General features: G+C 47.4%; 1 protein-coding gene across 1 annotated transcript in view; it reads left to right on the top strand.

The window, feature by feature from the left end:
- Positions 1-2,170: 2,170 nt before the first annotated feature.
- Positions 2,171-20,367, top strand: part of Tctn1 (tectonic family member 1) — a 28,374-nt gene continuing 10,177 nt past the window's right edge. Inside the window, 7 exon segments of the mRNA XM_051161561.1 lie at positions 2,171-2,424; positions 5,744-5,864; positions 10,566-10,696; positions 11,974-12,125; positions 15,087-15,186; positions 18,187-18,296; positions 19,676-19,696. Of these exon segments, the coding sequence (XP_051017518.1) occupies positions 2,178-2,424; positions 5,744-5,864; positions 10,566-10,696; positions 11,974-12,125; positions 15,087-15,186; positions 18,187-18,296; positions 19,676-19,696 (882 nt within the window). The 5' untranslated portion in view covers positions 2,171-2,177.

Raw genomic sequence — 20,367 nt, forward strand, 5'->3', positions numbered from 1 at the left:
GAACTGAACCCAGGTCCTCTGCAAGAGCAGCATGTGCTCTTAACTTCTGAGCCATCTCTCCAGCCCCTAGATGGACTCATGGAAATATTATGAAAACAAACAAAGGCTAACCGAAACGGGTCACCAGTGTCCCTAAGGCTTGTAAAATGTATGAGCAGATGAAATCTATACCTTGATTTTTTCAAAAAGATTTATTTATTGTTATGTATACAGTGCTCTGCCTGCATGTACACCTGCAGGCCAGAAGAGGGCACCAGGTCACATTATAGATGTTGTGAGCTACCATGTGGTTGCTGGGAATTGAACTCGGGATCTTTGGAAGAGCAGTCAGTGCTCTTAACCTCTGATCCATCTCTCCAGCCCTATACCTTGATTTTTAAAGAAGTCAAATGTCAAAGAACTATATTCGTGTCAACAGGGCTTGAGATTGGTCAAGAGGACTTCGAGAACGTTTCTTTTTGTTTTTCGAGACAGAGTCTCTCTGTGTTAGCCCTGGAGGTCCTGGACTCGCTTTGTAGACCAGGCTGGCCTCGAACTCACAGCGATTCACCCGCCTCTGCTTCCTGAGTGCTGGGACTAAAAGTGTGTGCCATCACATCTGGCCTTTGAGAACTTTTCACAGAATGGTAGGAAGCATGGGACTATAGGACTAGGATTAAAGAGGGGGCTAGAGAGAGGTGTTGAAGTTATTTTTATAAAACTATGTTTCTCTTACTTTTTTTTTTTCTTAGCTTATTTCTTAACCTGGCTATCACAAATAATTGAGACTCTTTTATAACACAAGGCTTCACAATACAATCTGAGCAGCTTAAGTCTGTTTTTAACACTCTATGCTCTTTTGTCTTACTCCTTACTTGCACTTTGCAGCTTTCTGCTCCAGCTCCCCATCTTCCTTGGATCCCCTGGCTGAATCCCCCAGTTCCTCTTCTAATTCCTCCTCCCCTGGGTGGCAGGAAGTCCCGCCCTATTTTCTCTCCTGCTCATCGATTGGCTGTAAGCTGCTTTATTGACATATCAGGAGGACAATTGAGGAGCAGAGTTTACACAACGTTTAGACAGTAAATTCTCAGAACAAAACTTGGAACCAGATTTGAGGGGTAAAGAAATCAGCATTTGGGGCTGGAGAGATGGCTCAGTGGTTAAGAGCACCGACTGCTCTTCCAAAGGTCCTGAGTTCAATTCCCAGCAACCACATGGTGGCTCATGACCATCTGTAATGTGATATTGCGCCCCCTTCTGGCTTTCAGGGGTACATGCAAGCAGAGCACTGTATACATAATAAATAAATAAATCTTTAAAAGAAATCAGCATTTAAACTACACAATAACCTTATGCCTACAGAGCTGACCCTGTTAGGAGCAAAAAATGTAAAGCCAGTGACCTGAGGTAGGGAATTCAAAGATGGTGGCGATGTGACAGAAGTCCATACTCCTTTAAATGACCCAAGTCACTTCTAAATTTCCCTCCACTCATCCGCTGCGGGGTCTTTTGTTTGTTTTGTTTTTCTGAGACAGGGTTTCTCTGTGTAGCCTTGGCTGTCCTGGACTCACTTTGTAGACCAGGCTGGCCTTGAACTCACAGCCATCTGCCTGCCTCTGCCTCCTGGAGTACTAGGATTACGGGGTTGTTTTAGAAATACTTCTAGGCTCTGCCCTAGACTTCAGTGACTCCGAATTCTATCATGCTATAGTTGGCCTCATAGAATCTACTTTTTTTTTTTTTTTTTTTTTTTTTTTTGGTTTTTCGAGACAGGGTTTCTCTGTGTAGCCTTGACTGTCCTGGACTCACTTTGTAGACCAGGCTGGCCTCGAACTCACAGCGATCCGCCTGCCTCTGCCTCCCGAGTGCTGGGATTAAAGGCATGCGCCACCACGCCCGGCTCAGAATCTACATTTTGAAACCGCCAGGCAGCCGGCAAAGTCACAACAGAAGTTTACACCTTCCGGTTTTCCTTGCAGTCTCAGGTTCCGCCCCCTGGGTCCTGGCCCCGCCTACAGCCCCAGGAAGTCCCCGCCCCTTTCGTAAGCGTAAGGCCTTAAGCCCATTCCCACTGATCTGACTCTAAGTCCCACCTCCTCCCATAGACTAGCGCGGCCTCGCGAGCCTTTTCCCGTAATGCTTCGCGCTCGGCTGTGCCTGTTGCCTAGCAACTCACAGGCCTATGTCCCGGGCGCGGGATGCTGACCTCAACCATGGGGCCGCAAGGTCTCCCGCCACTCCTGCTGGTGCTCCTAAGCTGCTGCGCCTCAGCGAGCACCCAGGTCGTGGCCACTCCGGCAGTGGCCACCCCGGCAGTGACGAAGGAGGATTTCAACTCCACCGAGGCCACCCCCGCCACTCTCAGGCCCTCCTGGTCGCCCAGGACCCCAGGGACTCCCAGGGCCCCGGAGCTCTCTGACCCCAGGCCCACCCCGGTCACGGACGGTGGGTACCAATGCTAACTCCCTGGAACGGGTAGACCAGTAAGAACGTAGGCTCAAAGTTCCATCCTTCTCAGCCTCCGAGAGAGAGGGGGAGGAGGGGGAAGGGGAGGGGAGACAGACAGACAGACAGACAGACAGACACACACACACACACACACACACACACACACACACACACACACACACACACACACACACACACCGAATCATCTCCCGCATACAAATGCGGAAAGCGGGACTAAGTTATCCACTTTCCCACATAATTTTGGGCAACTGGAGTGTTGGAGCAGAAGCGTACTAGATAGAAACCTTCAGAATGAGTTGTGGGCGTTACTTGTAGAAGGAAAAGTGCTGCTAAGTGTGCATCTTAGTCCTCTCCAAGACACACAGACATGAGAGGTGTGGAAGAGCCTCCGAGTGCTGGTTAGTTAACTGAGAGCTCCACAGACATTTGCACGGTGATGAAGTGTACTCACGTTTTACACTCCTTTCCCCCGCCAAGTGGAGTTATTAAACACGCCTGCTTCATTCTTATCCAGTTACCTACAAGGGTCTGAAGCTTTGACAACAAATCATAGTTGTAATTTTAAACACATGAGGCAGCGACTCGCTTTCTTTTTCCCATCCCAGTTGGGGAATTGTGGCGTTATTTTAGTGAGCATGCGCAGGTGTCCTTGGCTAGAGAGAATCTTGTCTGGAGGGAGCACTTTTGTCTCTAGGACTAAGAAAGCCTTATGAATTTATCAATAAATGTCCCTTCGTGCTTTTCCAGAGCATTATATACCATGGGGGGGGGCGATTTTTCTAGAATTAAAAAAAATGTATTTTTAAATGTGTGTGTGTGTGTGTGTGTGTGTGTGTGTGTGCGCGCGCGCCCATGCCCATGCGTGCACATGAGCACTTGGGCTCTGAGAGGGCAGAAAAAGGCCTCAGCCCCTGGAGTAGGAGTTGGATGGTTGTGAGCTGCCTCACTTGGGTCCTGTACACAAGCACTGTGTGCTCTTCTTAACTCGGGAGCCATCCCTCTGGCCTGCGCTTAAACCCTTCCAATCTCCTTCCATTTTCTTTCCTAACTTCCTTCCTTTCAGTTTTGCTAAGTGGCCTATAACCTACATACTTTCCTGACTCTGCCACCCAATTGGTGAGTTTCACAGGTGTGGACCTCTTACCATGCCACCTGTCTCTAGAGCTGGTTTTCAAATTGTGGAACCATTCATTCATACAAATAAGAATGTTATGACGTCCTGTCAGTATTTGACTAAAATTATTTTCTTTGTTTGTTTGAAGCTTGAGATTGTTTAAAAAAAAAAAAAAAAAAAAGGAGGGGGGAGAACAAAACATTACAGTTTAAATTCAACTCAGGTGGTGGTGGCACTCACCTTTAATCCCAGCACTCCAGATGCAGAGGCAGATGGATCTCTGAGTTCGAGGACAGCCTGGTCTACATGTAGAGCAATTCCAGAACAGCCAGGACTACACAGAGAAACCCTGTCTCAAAAAAGAAAAACAGGGCTGGAGAAATGGCTCAGAGGTTAAGAGCACTGGGTTGTCTTCCAAAGGTCCTGAGTTCAATTCCTAGCAACTACATGGTGGCTCACAGCCATCAGGTGCCCACTTCTGGCATGCAGTGCAGGTGAAACACTGTATACATAATAAATAAATAAACCTTAAAACAAACAAACAAACAAAAGATTCAGTGATGCCTTAGCTGGGGAAGTGGAGGAACCATGGTGGTACACACCTGTGACCCCACAATTTCTACACTGAAGTGGGAATAGGAGGCCTCAGGAAACAAAGAACAAGCAAGAACAAAAAATACAAAGGCCCTGAATTTAGTATTTTCCTCCCTCCTCACAATCTATGCCATGAGTTCAGTTTGTTATTTTCTTTCTTTCTTTTTTTTTTAGAGATTTTATTTGTTTTATGTATATGAGTGCTCTGCCTGCATGTACACCTGCATGCCAGAAGAGGGCATCAGATCACATGTAGATGGTTATGAGCCACCATGTGGTTGCTGGGAATTGAACTCAGGACCTCTGGAGGAAGAGCAGCCAGTGCGCTTAACCTCTGAGCCATCTCTTCAGCTCCAGTTTGTTATTTTCATGCTGTGGTTTGGCTTAAAAAAAAAACAAGACAAAACAGAGTTTGGTATTGTTTTGTTGTTTTGTTTTGGTTTGGTTTTTCGAGACAGGGTCTCTCTGTGTAGGCGTGGCTGTCCTGGGCTCACTTTGTAGACCAGGCTGGCCTCGAACTCACAGCGATCCACCTGCCTCTGCCTCCCCAGTGCTGGGATTAAAGGCGTGCGCCACCACGCTCGGCTTATTGGTTTTGTTTTTTAAGATTTATTTATTTTTATCTTACGATGGATGTTTTGCCTGCATGTATTTCTGTGTACTATATGTGTGCCTGGTACCTGCAGAGGCCAGAAGAGGGCATCAGATTCCCTGGAACTGAAGTTACACATGGTTTTGTACTGTCCTGTTGCTTCTAGGAACCAGATCCTCTGAAAGAGCAGTCAGTGCTATTTTGTTTGTTTGTTTAATTTATTTATATAAGTGCTCTATCTGCATGTGCACCTGCGTGCAGATCACATTATAGATGGTTGTGAACCACTCAGGACATCTGGAAGAGCGGACAGCACTCTTAAGCACTGAGCCATCTCTCCAGTTTCTCTGTTATTTTTTCAAATGGTTTTCTCCATCGGCAAAATGAATGAGTGGGGCAATAAAATCAATAATAAGCTGAAACAGTGTAGTCAAGTTCTCAGTCCCCTGTGCGCTCAGAGACTTGTGGACTTGTGGAGGAGGCTGTCTCCTCTGTACATGTAGAGGTTCTATGTCTGTTAAATGGGGTTAGCAGTGCAGTACCAAAGAGTCACAGTGACTGTCGGAGAGATAAAGTCAAAGTTGCTGCGGGGATAGGGGAGGCGTGGCCCTGCTTCCCCTCCATGCTTTATTATTCTGTTGTAAATTTATTACCCTATAGTGTAAATTTTTAAATGGAAAAAGGACATTTTAAACCAAATTAGGAGCATTTGATTATTGGCAGGAGCTTCTGACTGTGAGGTCAGCTTCAAAGCAGGCCAGCTGTGTGAAGAGAGGGATGAGGTTGCCAGCAGCATTTCCTCTGGAATCTGCCATGAAGTAGGAGTGTAGACGGCGGTGGCCACCGGGAGACACTGATGTGGGTCCTCACTTTCCCTCCAAGCACAATGCGAACCAGACATTTTTGTGACTTTGGTTTCTGGAACCCTTTGGTGGCAGGGAGCAGTAACAGCCTACTTACTGTGACCCTCTGAACCCCGTTGTCTTATTCTGTAGTTGCTGCTCTGTGTGTCTGTGACCTGCTTCCAGCACAGTGCGATGTCAGCTGCTGCTGTGACCCTGACTGCAGCCCCACGGATTTCAGTGTCTTCTCTGCCTGCTCAGTCCCAGTAGTCACGTAAGCATTCGACAGGGAATTTTTGTCTTGTTTTGTTTTTAAAGATTTATTTAATATTTATACAGTGTTCTGCCTGCATGTACACCTGCATGCCAGAAGAGGGCACCATGGCTGTGAGCCATCATGTGGATGCTGGGAATTGAACTCAGGACCTGTGGAAGAGCAGGCAGTGTTCTTAACCTCTGAGCCATCTCTCCAGCCCTTGACAGGAAGGTTTGATGGCAGTTTGACCAAGAGGGTAAGATGTGGGTACAGGAAGCCAGGCGTGGTGGCGCACGCCTTTAATCCCAGCACTCGGGAGGCAGAGGCAGGCGGATCACTGTGAGTTCGAGGCCAGCCTGGTCTACAAAGTGAGTCCAGGATGGTCAAGGCTACACAGAGAAACCCTGTCTCGAAAAACCAAAAAAAAAAAAAAAAAAAAAGATGTGGGGACAGGAATTGTGCCCCACACTATTCAGAAGCCCTACTGTGTAAGTTGTGTGCGCACGTGTGTCTTGAGGGCTGGGTATACACATGGGTAAAAGTTGCCTCCTGAGGCAAGAGGAGGGTGTTGGGTCCCCTGACCTGGAGTAACAGGAGATTATGAGCTGCCCAACGTGGGTTCCCAACATGGGAACCAAATCAGGTCTTCTTTAAGAGCAGGACAGTTTTAACTAACTGCTGAGTCATTGTTCTGGCACTTTTACGCTTTTGAGACAAAGTTTCTCTGTGTAGCCCTGGCTTTCCTAGAACTCACTATGTAGTCCAGCCTGGCATTGAACTCACCTACCTCTGCCCCTCCAGTGCTGGGGGTTAAAGGCATCAATCATAATACCTGACCCCTGCACAAGGTTTTTAAATTACGTTTTATTTCTTTGTGTATGCTCATACTATGGTGCCCTTGTGGGTCCGAGGACGACTTTAGGGTCATTTTTTCACTTCCCTCATGTGGGTCTCAGGGATCAAACTCATGTCATCAGACTTGGCAGTGGCACCTTTACCCCCTTACCACCCAAATACAGTAACTTTAGATAATGACTATACCATTTAGAACACAGGATGGCCAGCTTTGTAAAGGGCCAGCTGGGGAGCGTGCCAGTCTTCAGGAGGCTCAGGGGTGTGTGCTGCAGCTGAGCAGACGCTGCCACTGATATGTGAAGGAGCAGGTGGGCCTGCGTTCTAAAGAGCTTTAGTTATAAAAACAGACCTCAGCTGTACATCCCTAAATCTCTCAGGGAAAGACTTCAAACTTTAAAAAATGTTTTTTAAGCTGGGCATGGTGGTGTATGCCTTTAATCCCAGCACTTGGGAGGCAGAGGCAGGTGGATTACTGTGAGTTCGAGTTCGAGGCCAGCCTGGCTTACAAAGAGAGTTCCTGGACAGCCAGGGCTATCACATAGAGAAACCCTGTGTCAAAAAAATCAAAAAATTAAAAATTCATTTATTTTATGTGTATGAATGCTCTATCTACATGTATGCCTGCACACAGAAGAGGGCATCAGATCACATTATAGATGGCTGTGAGGCACCATGTGGTTGCTGGGAATTGAACTCAGGACCTCTGGAAGAGAAACTAGTAGTCTTAATCACTGAGCCATCTCTCCAGCCCAAGACTTCAAAATTTATAAATTAGTTTTCTTTTTTCTTTTTTTTTTTCTTTCTTTTTTTTTTTTTTTTTTTTTTGGTTTTTCGAGACAGGGTTTCTCTCTGTAGCCTTGACTATCCTGGGCTTGCTTTGTAGACCAGGCTAGCCTCGAACACACAGTAATCCACCTGTCCTCTGCCTTCCAAGTGCTGGGATTAAAGGCATGCGCCACCACTGCCTGGCTAAAATTAGTTTTCTTTATGATTCCCCTCCCCCAATTATGAACCAGATTAAACTCAACTCTACTGTAGCCACAGCTCTCTGGGACTCTGGGGAGGCCTGAGGCAGAAGAGACCTTATCTCTAAGAAAAAAAGAAGAAATAGCAAAAAGTCCTACTGCTAGTTTGTGGAGTGCCCCCATTATATAGGCTTCAGGTCACAAAGTTTCCTTATGTCTGTTAACTGACACCCGCTCATCCTATCATACGACAACTTGGGATGTGTTGGTGAGCATCCTGGGTGAACCTGTCCCCATCAGATGGAACCTTCCTGAGTACAGGAATATCTCTCATCAGTGCAGTCAGTGCCAGCCCAGCTCCTGCCACACAGTGGGCCTTCACTAGCCCGGCCTGACTGGCTGGGACACCACCTAGTGTTAGAGCGCTGGCCTTGCATGCACCAGGCTCTAGGTTTGTGGTCTCTGCTAACACACTAGTGGACTAAGTTAATAAAACTTTTGGTTTCACTTCTAGTATTGTCAGCCTTTCAGGCAGACATCAAGCTAGAAACCTGAGGCTCCTGGCCCTGCTTCTTCCTGGCCTTTTTTTGCAGAGCGGGAGGGGCACAGGCTGGGCAGAAGTGTAGATAGCTGCACTTAGCTATCTTCTATGCTTTTGTAAGCACCTTCTCTTAGCACTAGGGACATAAAGCTGAGTTGCCCTTTGCCCATGGTACCTTTTTTTTTTTTTTTTTTTTTTTTTTGGTCTTTTGAGACAGAGTTTCTCTGTGCAATAGCCCTGGCTGTCCTAGACTGTCTTTGTAGACCAGGCTGGCCTTGAACTCACAGAGATCCACCTGCCTCTGCCTCTTAAGTACTAAGATTAAAGGTGTGCGCCACCAGGCCTAGCTGCCCATATAACTTTTAAGAGCTTACATTGGGTGAGAGAGAGGGTGAATGAGGCAGGGCTTTGAGGAACACCCGGGAATGTGGTCAACTTCAGCTATGTGCAGCTGAAATTGGGGGACAGGCACTCTAGGCTGCGGCCTAGGCTGGACAGGTAGCTGAGATAGAGAAGGTGGGGATGAGAGCAAGGCAGGGTGGCTCAGTGGATAAAGATGCTTCCTGCCACCCCTGCTGTCGTGAGCTTGCGTTCCAGGACCCACATGGTAGAGGAGAGCTGACTCTTGTAAGTTGTCCTCTGACTTCCACATATGTGCCCTGGCAAGAGTATGACACACATATGCAATAAAAACACTTTAAGGGCTGGAGAGATGGCTCAGAGGTTAAGAGCACTGACCGTTATTCCAAAGGTCCTGAATTCAATTCCCAGTAACCACATGGTGGCTCACAACCATCTATAATGTGATCTGACTCCCTCTTCTGGCCTGTAGGTGTACATGCAGGCAGAGCACTGTATACATAATAATAAATACATTTTAAAAAACCCAAAAAACACTTAAGGCCTGGGCGTGGTGGCACATGCCTTTAATCCCAGCACTTGGGAGGCAGAGGCAGGCAGATTGCTGTGAGTTCAAGGCCACCCTGGTCTACAAAGCGAGTCCAGGATAGCCAAGGCTAACACAGAGAAAACAGAGAAACCCTGTCTCAAAACCAATTTAAAAAAAACCTTTCTAGTGGATTGGAGAGATGGCTTAGATGTTAAGAGCACTGCCTGCTTTCCAAAGGAAGAGTTCACTTCCCAGCAACCACATGGTGACTCACAACCACCTTTTTTTTTTTTTTTTTTTTTTTTTTGGTTTTTCGAGACAGGGTTTCTCTGTGTAGCCTTCACTGTCCTGGACTCACTTTGTAGTCCAGGCTGGCCTCGAACTCACAGCGATACGCCTGCCTCTGCCTCCCAAGTGCTGAGATTAAAGGCATGCACCACCACGCCCGGCTCCTCACAACCATCTATAATGAGAACTGACACCCTCTTCTGGCCTGCAGGTGTATATGTAGGCAGAGCATTGTACACATAATAAATAAATAAATCTCAAAACAAAACAAAAAACAACTTGCTACTAGCGGGGCACAATGGCACACGCCTGTAATCCCCAGCACTCAGGAGGCAGAGGCAGAGCAGAGGCAAGCAGATCTCTGTGAGTTCAAGGCCAGCCTGGTCTACAAAGAGAGTTCCAGGACAACCAGAACTATTACACAGAAGAACCCTGTCTTGAAAACCAAAACAACAACAATAACAAAACCCCCCCAAAACAAAAAAACTTCTGAGTATGTTTTTATTTTTATCTATGTATGTGTGTGCTTGTGCACAAGCATGTGCGCCTGTGTGTGTGTGTCTGTGTGTGTGTCATGTGCACTACATACATGTGGTGCACACAGACTCCAGATGAAAGCATCAGATCCTCTGGAACTGGAGTTACAAGCAAGAACTGCCTGATGTGGGTTCTGGGAACTGAACCTAGGTTCTCTGTGAGAGCAGTAAGTGCTTAACCACTGAGCCATCTCTCCAGCCCCCAAAATGTCCTAATCCTAATGCTGTCCAAGTTTATGAAAAGTGCTCTGCACTGCACTCCACACCCAGCAGGTGCCCTTAAATGTTGTTATATAGTTTTTGGCATAGGCTTTCACTGGGTAGCTGTGACTGGCATGGAACTTGCTGTGTAGACCCTGAACTCACAGACCCGCTGTCTCTACTGCCCCAGTGCTGGGGTCAAAGGCTTGTGCCACCATGCCCGATGGAAGTGAAGCTTCAGTCACACTTGAAACAGCAAGTAAGTCCAAACGGACTCTGCTCTGACATCGCCCCTTCATCCACGTCCCCGGCTTGTCCCCGTGCTTGTCCCCGTGCTTGTCCCCGGCTTGTCCTTGTCACTGTGGTGAAGGAGTCGGCAGGTTTAGAATGATCCGGCTTAGACTGTAGACTGAAAACTTGGCTGTTGTTTTCTTTAACTTCCAGGGGTGATAGGCAGTTTTGTAGTCAGAAGGCTGCCATATACTCAATGAATTTGACAGCAGCTCCTCCTCACCGGGTCTTTAAACTCATTGACCAGATCAACCCATCCGTCTTCTGCATCCACACTTCAAACTGTAAGTATTTGAATTTGATAGATTTTTGTGTAGCTCTGTTTTTCTTTTAAAAGTTACTTTATTGAATGAAGAAAAAAAAAAAAAACCTCATTCAGGTCCATTTAAAGCACCCATGCTGTGTTTTGGCTGTGTAAATAATTCAAACCCCAGGCTGATTTACAGCTAACTATAGATCCTTGCCACACACACTGTCTTCAAGTACTTGTGCTGTAGCTGCCTTTGCTTACACTTGACTTCAAAGATGCTTATGCCACGAGGACATAGGTGTCCAGGTTGTGCCTGCATGTGCATGCATGCGTGTGCACGCGTGTGTGTGAGTGCACGCTTATTTCCTCTCAGAGTAATGGTTGAAGATCAGTCTCATCTTTAAATGTTACCTGTGGTTTCCACTTCCTTTTTCTTTTTTATTTTTACTAAGAGGATTTGCATGAATACAGGATCTTTATTTTTACCTGAGCGGTCAGCTCAGGCAAGTGTGTTGGTCCAAGTGTGTGCTCCTGAGTGTGCTGTTGTCAGGGTAGCAGAGGCACACTCGTGACTTTGTCAGCCAAACTTCATCACCTCAGCGACAAGCGACAAGTACCTGTCTAAGCCATCACAGCAGCCAGGAGGCGGCTGCTGAGAGATGCGTCTTGTCTTCCACAGCCACCCAGAGAAAGTGTCGCCTACAAGGAGGGAGAAGCAGACTGGTCTGTGTGCTGGAGAAAGTGACCAACCTGGCCCTTGGCTTCTGCTGTGCTGTTTCTCTGTAGGCCTTAGAAACCATGACTACCACGCTATGGGTGCAGCCAGATCTATTGATCCTGTTTGTTTATTGAGTTTTCATGACAGGGTCTTGCTGTGTATCGCTTGCTGGCCTGGAGCTCACCATGTAGACCAGTGTGGTCTCACACTCGTGGTGATGGGATCCTGTTCATTTAGCAAGCTCAGGAAATCCTGAGAAATGGGTTCAGGGCAAACATGCAGGAAAACATTTTAAAATTGTATGTGTGCATGCATACACAGAGCATGTGTGCATGGCTGTGTGCCTGCCTGCATAGGTTAGAGGGTGACTTTTTTAGACTCACTTCTCTTTCCACTATGTGAGTCCTGGGAATCAAACTCAGGTTGTCAGGACTAGTGGCAAGCACCTTTACCTGCTGAGCCATCTAGGCAGCCCAGAAAGATTGGTTTCCTACTTCAGCCTTATTGCTACTAAGAATGGTTTAGTTTCCAAAATTGACATGTCACATACGCCGTACATTTCTGCTGATTTCTAATGCTTTGTCTAAAACCAGACAAGCCTGCGCTGTATTTCGCTAATCCAGAAGTGCCCGATGAAAACAATTTTGACAGACTGATGCAAGCATCAGGTGGCTTTACAGTGAGTGCCGAGTCAGATGTTCCTTCCACAGCCACGTCAGATGTCCCACAACCCACTAAATACGAGGTGAGCCAACAACTTGATGACAGTTGCTCATAGATCCTAAAATACTCTATCCTCTTTTTTTTTTTTTTTTTTTTTTTAGTTTTTCGAGACAAGGTTTCTCTGTGTAGCATTGGCTGTCCTGGACTCACTTTGTAGACCAGGCTGTCCTCAAACATGCAGAGATACATCTGCCTCTGCCTCCCGAGTGCTGGGATTATAGGCCTGAGCCACTGTGCCTGGCGTGAAATACTCTATCCTTATAAGCTAATTTCATTATCAACATAGAAAGCCAAACCACCTGCCCTTGGGACATAGGTGACACCACAGAGAGTCAGTGCTGCTCTTCTCAATCAAAGATTATGGAAAGTCAAGAGAGTGGTCACATTCTGATGTCAGGATTTGAGGTCACTTCTGTATTGAATTTCATCTCTACAGAGTTTTCTGTTCTTTTTAATCCAAGAGGGTCTAGTGAAATGACTACAGCCTGCCTCTGGGCATGGGGAGTGAACTGCCTGCATGCCTAGTCCTTGTCTCAGAGTCTTTTTTTTTTTTTTTTTTTTGGTTTTTTGAGACAGGGTTTCTCTGTGTAGCCTTGGCTGTCCTGGACTCATTTTGTAGACCAGGCTGGCCTCGAACTCACAGCGATCCGCCTGCCTCTGCCTCCTGAGTGCTGGGATTAAAGGTGTGCACCACCAAGCCCAACTTTGTCTCAGAGTCTTATTTAGTTTTACAGACATTAGGAATCTGTATATCTCTTGTTAGCAGACCTGTAAAATATGACTTATCAATGTTGAATGTACTTTTACTTAAAAGTTGGGCTTACTGGTACCCACCTGGGAGGTGGAGGTAGGAACAGCCGGAGCTCAATTTAAAGCAGCCCGAGCTACATGAAACCCTGCCTCAAAACAGAGTAGAGGCATATTGGGAGTAACTGAGTGGTTAAGCATGAGAGCTCCAAGCATGGAGACCAGTATTCGGCTCTCCACTATCCATGCAAATGCGGGTCGGGGTGTGGTGGCCTGCCCATCATTTCAGCATCGAAAGGTGGACATCCTCAGGAAAGGTGGCATCCTCAGGAGCAAGCTGGCTACTGGCTAGCTTTCTCTTCAAGCTCGGGATTTGATTGACAGGCCCTGTTTCATTGAATAAGGTGGGCGAGTGATTGAAGATGATGCCTGACATCAAACTCAAGTCTCCTAGCATTCCCACAGACAGCCTGGGAAAGACACACTGCTGTCCCGTTTAACTGAGAGAAACAGGTACAGGAAAATAGCTTGTGGACTCAGTGTCAGAACATCTTGACAAGCTGCCTTTCTGTGTATGTCCCACCATTCCAGTCTTGGCAGTGGTGGGGATGGGACCCACGACACCCAGACCTTCTATACCTTTTTGATTGTTCTTCTTTGAGATCAGGACTTCTGTATAATTCATCTGGTCCTTGAAATGATAATCTCCCTGTCTCTGCCTCTGAGTGGAGATTGACACCAGCCACTATCTATTTTTTTCTTTTTCTTAAAAAACATTGTCAGATGGTACACACATTTAATCCCAGCACTTGGGAGATAGAGGCAGGTGGATCTCTGAATTTAAGGCCAGTCTGGTCTACAGAGCCAGTTTCAGGGCAGCCAGGGCTACACTGTGAAACCCTATCCCAGAAAAAGCAAAAATAAAATAATTATGTTTTTATGCTTATTTATTTTTGAACAGAGTCTCACTGTGTAGCCTTTACTGTCTGTTCTGGACCTCACTTGGGAAGACCAGGCTGGCTTTAAACTCAAAGATCTGCCTGGCTCCACTTTTTTTTTTTTTTTTTTTTTTTTTTTTTTGGTTTTTCTAGACAGGGTTTCTCTGTGTAGCCTTGGCCATCCTGGACTCACTTTGTAGACCAGGTTGGCCTCAAACTCACAGCGATCCACCTGCTTCCCAAGTGCTGGGATTAAAGGCGTGTGCCACCATGCTGGGATAGTTATGTTTGTCTATGTGGGCATGTGCAAGTGAGCACAGTGCCTGTGAAGACCAGAGGAGGTGTTGGATTCCACAGAGGTGGAGTTACAGGTGGTTGTAAGCTGCCTGATGTGGGTGCCAGAAGGTGAATTGCGCCTTCTGTAAGAGCGCTATGTGCTCTTAACCGGTGAACCACCTCTCCTGCCCACCATTTTCCCTTAGCAGACACAAGCTTCCATAAGGAAACAGGCAACAATATAGTCACACACACACACACACACACACACACACACACACACACACACACACACACACACACATTCTTCTAAGCCTCTGTTTATTTACTTGAAATAGGATCTTAGTATGTAACCCTGGATCACCTTGAACTCCCTATGTGGACCAGGCTGACCTCTAATTTATAGACATCTGCCTGCCTCTGCCTCCCACGTAGAAGGCACAGTTAGACCTGGCTTAAAGGCATGAACCACCATGCCTGCCCCAAGCCATTTTAATCCAAGCACTGGGAGGCTGAGGCAAGAGGAACACTTGAGCCCTGGAGGAGTTTAAGACTAGCCTGAGCAACACAGTTAGACCTCATTGCAATAAATGAATAGAATGTAAGGGACTAGAGCAGTGGTTCTCAACCTTCCCGATGCTGCGCCTAGCCCTACTGTTTGAATCTTAGAAGAAATTGTTACACAACAGTTTTGGCTAAGGAGCCCTGGCTGGGGCTGGCTTCAAACTCACAAAAATCTGTCTACCTCTGCCTTCTGAGTGCTGGGATTAAAGGTGTGTTCCGCCACAAATTTTATTTTAAAAAAGTATGTGTGGATGCAGTCGACATCTGAAGATGAGCTCTTCGTCATCAGGCACTGTGCTCAGCACTGCATCCCCAAACCTACAGCTATATAGGAGCACTGTGTGGCAGGTACTATGCTCAGCACTTTGTCCCCAAACCCACTGCTCTGTGGGCACTGCCATGTGTCCTCCAGCGCATGCCAAGGAGCAGCTGTCTAACCTGTGGTGCTGTGCTTGCAGTACGGAGTCCCTCTGCAGACCGCAGGAGCATCTTCAGGGTCATTTCTGAGACTGCCTTCGCCTCTCACGTCCTCTCTGTGTACAGACCAGAACCCAGCAGGTGAGAGGGTGCTGCTCTTCCGTTACTCGCCTAAGTTTGTCAATTAAAAGCCTCAGAGGTCACTGCCTAAGGAGGTCCTTCACCCTGGTCAGTGACTGCCTGAGCATCTGCAAACGGTGACTTGTAGTTACATATGCCCAGGATTATAAATCTCTGCAGTGTTTGATACAGTGCTTACGTGCGCTGGTTGCCATTCTTCATGAGGCTGGTTCCTGTAGGTCACCTTCACCCAGGGGACAGTGACATGGCTCAGCAGGTAAGGTGCTTGCCACTAAGCCTGACAATGTGAATTATCTCTGAGATAGACTCATGCCTTCCATCCATGTACATTATCCCTTGAAGTCATGCTAATATCACTTGTTTTGTTTTTTTTTTAGATGTGGAAGTTGTGAGACTTTCGGTTTCTTTTTTCTTTTCATTTTTCTTTTTGTTGTTGTTGTTGTTGTCTTTTTGTTTTTTAGGTTTTTTGTTTTTTGTTTTGGTTGTGAATCCAGCCTTTATAGCCGAGCTATCTTGTCAGCCCTTTTTATTTAGTTTTTTTGTTTTTGTTGTTTTGTTGTTTGTTGTTTTTTGAGACAAGAGTTTCTCTGTGTAGCCTTGACTGTCCTGGACTCACTTTGTAGTTAAGTTTTTTGGTTTTTTTTTTTTTTAAAGATTTATTTATTTATTATGTATACAGTGCTTTGCCTGCATGTGCACCTGTCAGCCAGAAGAGAGTACCAGATCTCATTATAGATGGTTGTGAGCCACCATGTGGTTGCTGGGAATTGAACTCAGGACATTTGGAAGAGCAACCAGTGCTCTTAACCTTCGGACCATTTCTCTAGACCTTTTTTAGTTTTTTGAGGTAGTGTCTCACTATATAGCCCCAGCTAGCCCAGAACTCCATGCATTGATCGAGCTGACTTATGAAGATTCACCTGCCTCTGTGCCTCCCTCCGCCAGCCTGTGTTGGAGTTAAAGTCATGGGCCTTCATAGCCAGCTCTGCTTTGTTTTCTGAGTCAGGGTCTTTCCGTGTATCACAGCCTGGTCTTTCCAACTCAGCCTCCCCAGTTCTGGGATCCTGAGCATGCACCTCATGCCTGCTTACATGGGATTTCTCGGGCTGGCTCCCACAATAAGAGTACTGTGACCATTGAGCTCCAGTGTCTGGGTAAGACCCACTTCTTCCAGGACAGCAGAGAAGCCAAGAGTAGGCCTGGGCAACAGAAGGCCAGATCTGTGGCTTTGTGAGTCTCAGCCAGCGGTGAGGGGCTGTAATGAGGGACTGCAGTGAGCGGCTGTAGTGAGGGGCTGCAGTGAGCGGCTGTAGTGAGGGGCTGCAGTGAGCGGCTGTAGTGAGGGGCTGCAGTGAGCAGCTGTAGTGAGGGGCTGCAGTGAGAGCGGCTGCAGTGAGCGGCTGTAATGAGGGACTGCAGTGAGCGGCTGTAGTGAGGGACTGCAGTGAGCGGCTGTAGTGAGGGGCTGCAGTGAGAGCCTGTAGTGAGGGGCTGCAGTGAGAGCCTGTAGTGAGGGGCTGCAGTGAGAGCGGCTGCAGTGAGCGGCTGTAATGAGGGACTGCAGTGAGCGGCTGTAGTGAGGGACTGCAGTGAGCGGCTGTAGTGAGGGGCTGCAGTGAGAGCCTGTAGTGAGGGGCTGTAGTGAGGGGCTGCAGTGAGAGCCTGTAGTGAGGGACTGCAGTGAGCAGCTGTAGTGAGGGGCTGCAGTGAGAGCGGCTGCAGTGAGCGGCTGTAGTGAGGGGCTGTGGTGAGGGGCTGTGGTGAGGGGCTGTGGTGAGGGGCTGTGGTGAGGGGCTGTAGTGAGAAGGTAGGTAACATGTTCTGTTGAGAAGAAGCTTCGTGCATATAGTAGGTCAATGTCAGTTAAAACCAACTGAAGTCTGGTGAGATGGGCATGTCTCACACCCTAGCTCTTAGGAGATGGAGGAAGGAGGACATCAGTTTGAGGCCAGTCTGGGTTACATAGTGAGACCTTGTCTCAAAAAGCAACAAGCCAAGCTCATATTCCATTTCCACTTTTCCTATTGACAAAGCTCAAAGTTGGAAGCTGTGGGAGCCATACTCTCCTGTAGTAGCTGGCGGAACAGTCAGTCACACCCTGCCAACAGCAGTGTAACATATGGATCAAGATTACCAGAGCTCCTGCAGGAAGGCTTGGCCTGCATGCAAAGCCCCATGCAGATTGTGACAGTGACAGCCAAGACAGAGATAACTGCAGTGCCCATTAGCAGGGAACTGGGGAGTAATTATGCTGCATCTGAGAGAGAACACTAATTACCCCGTCGAGGCTGCTGGAAGGTCTTCAGGATGTGCTCATAGCTCATGGAAAAAGCAGAGTAGTGTGTCATGCGTGCATCTGTGTCCAAAAGGGGAAAACAATTGTTAAAAAAAAAATCTTTGGTGTGTGTGTTTTATTTGCACAGTATTTCTAAAAGCTTCAGCCGGCAGTTGTGCTTCTCCCTCTGGGACCTGGGTGGATGATAGAAGTGGAAAGAGACACTGCCCAGGAGCTTCTGTGCTTTTTGAATTTAGAATATTTTATGCATGTTTTTCCTAGTTGAAACTCAGTTGTTTTGTTTTTGTTTTTTTTTTGTTTGTTTTGAGGCAAGGTTTCTTTGTGTAGCCTTGGCTGTCCTGGACTTGCTTTATAGACCAGGCTGGCCTCAAACTCACAGCAATCTACCTGCCTCTGCCTTCCGAGTGCTGGGATTAAAGATGTACGCTACCACACCCAGGGAAACCCAGTTTTTAAGCCCCATTTTATTTTATTTTATTGTTTTTTTGAGACAGAGTTTCTCTGTGTAGCCTTGGTTGTCCTGGACTCACTTTGTACTCACAGAGATCTGCCTGTTTCTGCCCCCCCTGAGTGCTGGGATTACAGGCATGCGCCACCGCCATCTGGCCTTAAGCCCCATTTTAAACACCTGACTCTCTTCAGTTCCCATGTGCTAGCTGAGCATGTTCTGTTTCCCTCCCCGCCCCGTATGTCACTGTCCCCAGCGTTCCTGGTGAACCAGGCCTTCGAATGCAGCCGCAGAGTGGACATAGATCAGTGTGAAGGGATGGAAGCCCTCAGCCTGGCTCATTACAGCAGCCCTGCCATTCTGAGGGTAAGAGTCATCTGGAAGCAGAACTGGAGGACTGTGTTCTGGTCTTTGCACCTGTAAGATGCAGAGTGACCTTGGCACACGCCTCACCCTGGTGTGAGGTTGTGCTCTGTAGCACTGTGGCATCAGTGGCTGCTGAAGTTTGTATGTAGTCGGTTGTATCTTGTTTCCATTCAGTTTTAAAATTCCTTTCATTCATCTTGATAGCAGCTGACCAAGGCCAGGTCTTCAATGACTTCTCACAACTTCAGAAATTATACAGTGTTGAAATGTCTGTGATGCTAACTGTCCTAGCAACACCATAACAAGTGGGCTCTCAGGAACAGCAGGGAGGGAAGGGCCCCTCTGGTAGAGATAGGCAGTCAGGAAAAGACTGGCAGTGGGCTAGGTGGGTACCAAAGTCCCAAGGAAAGGGCCATTTCCTAAGAGCTGGTGATGGGGCTGGAATGGTGAGTGAGTGAGGCCCTGGCCCACTTGACGGAGAGGGAGGGCTGCAGAGACGAAGTGGTGACTCAGCCATGGATTACGTCCAAGGCGCCCCTGAGTTCTGCTTATTAGGGTTGCACAAGGGTGGGGCCGCCTGGACTTCCATATCAGAGTCAGCTTTACCCCTTCCCTCTCTCTCATTTTTTCTTTTTCTTTTTCTTTTGGTTTTTCGAGACAGAGTTTCTCTGTGTAGCCTTGACTATCCTGGACTCGCTTTGTAGACCAGGCTGGCCTCGGACTCACAGCGATCCGCCTGCCTCTGCCTCCCAAGTGCTGGGATTAAAGGTGTGCGCCACCATTACCCGGCTCCCTTGGTTTTTCTAAGTTGCTCCTCCAGGTCTGAGTTCTAGTAAGTTTGAATTCTCAGGTTGTCCTAGAGTGTGGCAAGGTGTAGCACTCAGCACAGGCTGTCCCAGGCATGCCTCATCTGTCACCTCCCCAGAGCACCCTGGCCTGAGCAGGTATGTGGCAGTGAGTGAGAAGGCGAGCCTTTTGGAAAGACAGCTGAGTTACAGTGTCATCAGGCTGAGGCTTGAAGAGAAGACCAGTGACAGGCCCTGGGAATCTTCTGTGCTAAGGATGTCATCTCCAATGAAGACAGGTGTGTGAAAGCAGCAGGCAGGGCCCAGCCATGCCTCTTTCCCCAGTGTTAGGGCCATGAGGCAATATGGCAGGCCTCTGGAGTGGTGCTTCTCGTGGGAAGGATGAGATTATAGAGGGAAATACAGTAATTAGCACATGATAGAAGCACACAGCCAGCTAGTCCTGAGTGGGGCCACTGCTGTCGTCTTGGTGCTAGCTCTAATGATGAATGTGGCCTCTGCTGAAGTCTGAAAAAGCTGTAGAAATACATCTATTTGTTGTGCCTAATTCAGTTGTTGTTTGTTTTTGTCTAGGTGCCTAATTCAACGACACAGGTAAAAGGGCCCCGCCCCCCAATCTGTGTGTGTGTGTGTGTGTGTGTGAGAGAGAGAGAGAGAGAGAGAGACAGACAGACAGACAGACAGACAGACAGACAGATTTAGTAGAGATGGAATGGGGAGGGTGTGTAATGTGTAGGCATATGTTGTTGGTCAGAGGTCAACGGTCAACTACAGGTATCACATTCCGTGTGTTGCCCGCTTTTTTTTTTTTTTTTTTTTTTAAGAAATCTAAAGATTCCTGTTTATCTTTACCCAGGCATAGAAGCATATGGTATTAATCCTGGCAATTGGAAGGCAGAGGCAGGCAGGTCTCTTTGAGTTCATGGCCAGTGTGGTCTACATAGAGAGTTCCAGGCCAGCCAGGGCTACACAGTGAGATCCTATTCTCAGACAAAACCAAACAAAAGCTGTGCCCTGCCTTTCTGTGACATACTCCTCCAGCCTCTAGAAGTGCCTTGATTCTACCATTGCAGATCTACCCAGTCCACATGTCTAGACTGGTGCCCAGTGGTCTTTTCATTTTAACAATAGCTAGGTAAGTCACAGCCCAGGGTTCCCCACTTGACTCACGTCGTTGGGGGCAGCTTGGTAGGCATAGGCAGTTGTAGGTTGCTTTGGTCATGGGAGCAGACATGTAAGGACTGCTTCTTTGTTTCTAAGGTGAG

This window comes from Acomys russatus, chromosome 19, assembly GCF_903995435.1.
Source record: "Acomys russatus chromosome 19, mAcoRus1.1, whole genome shotgun sequence".
NCBI classification, from domain to species: domain Eukaryota; kingdom Metazoa; phylum Chordata; class Mammalia; order Rodentia; family Muridae; genus Acomys; species Acomys russatus.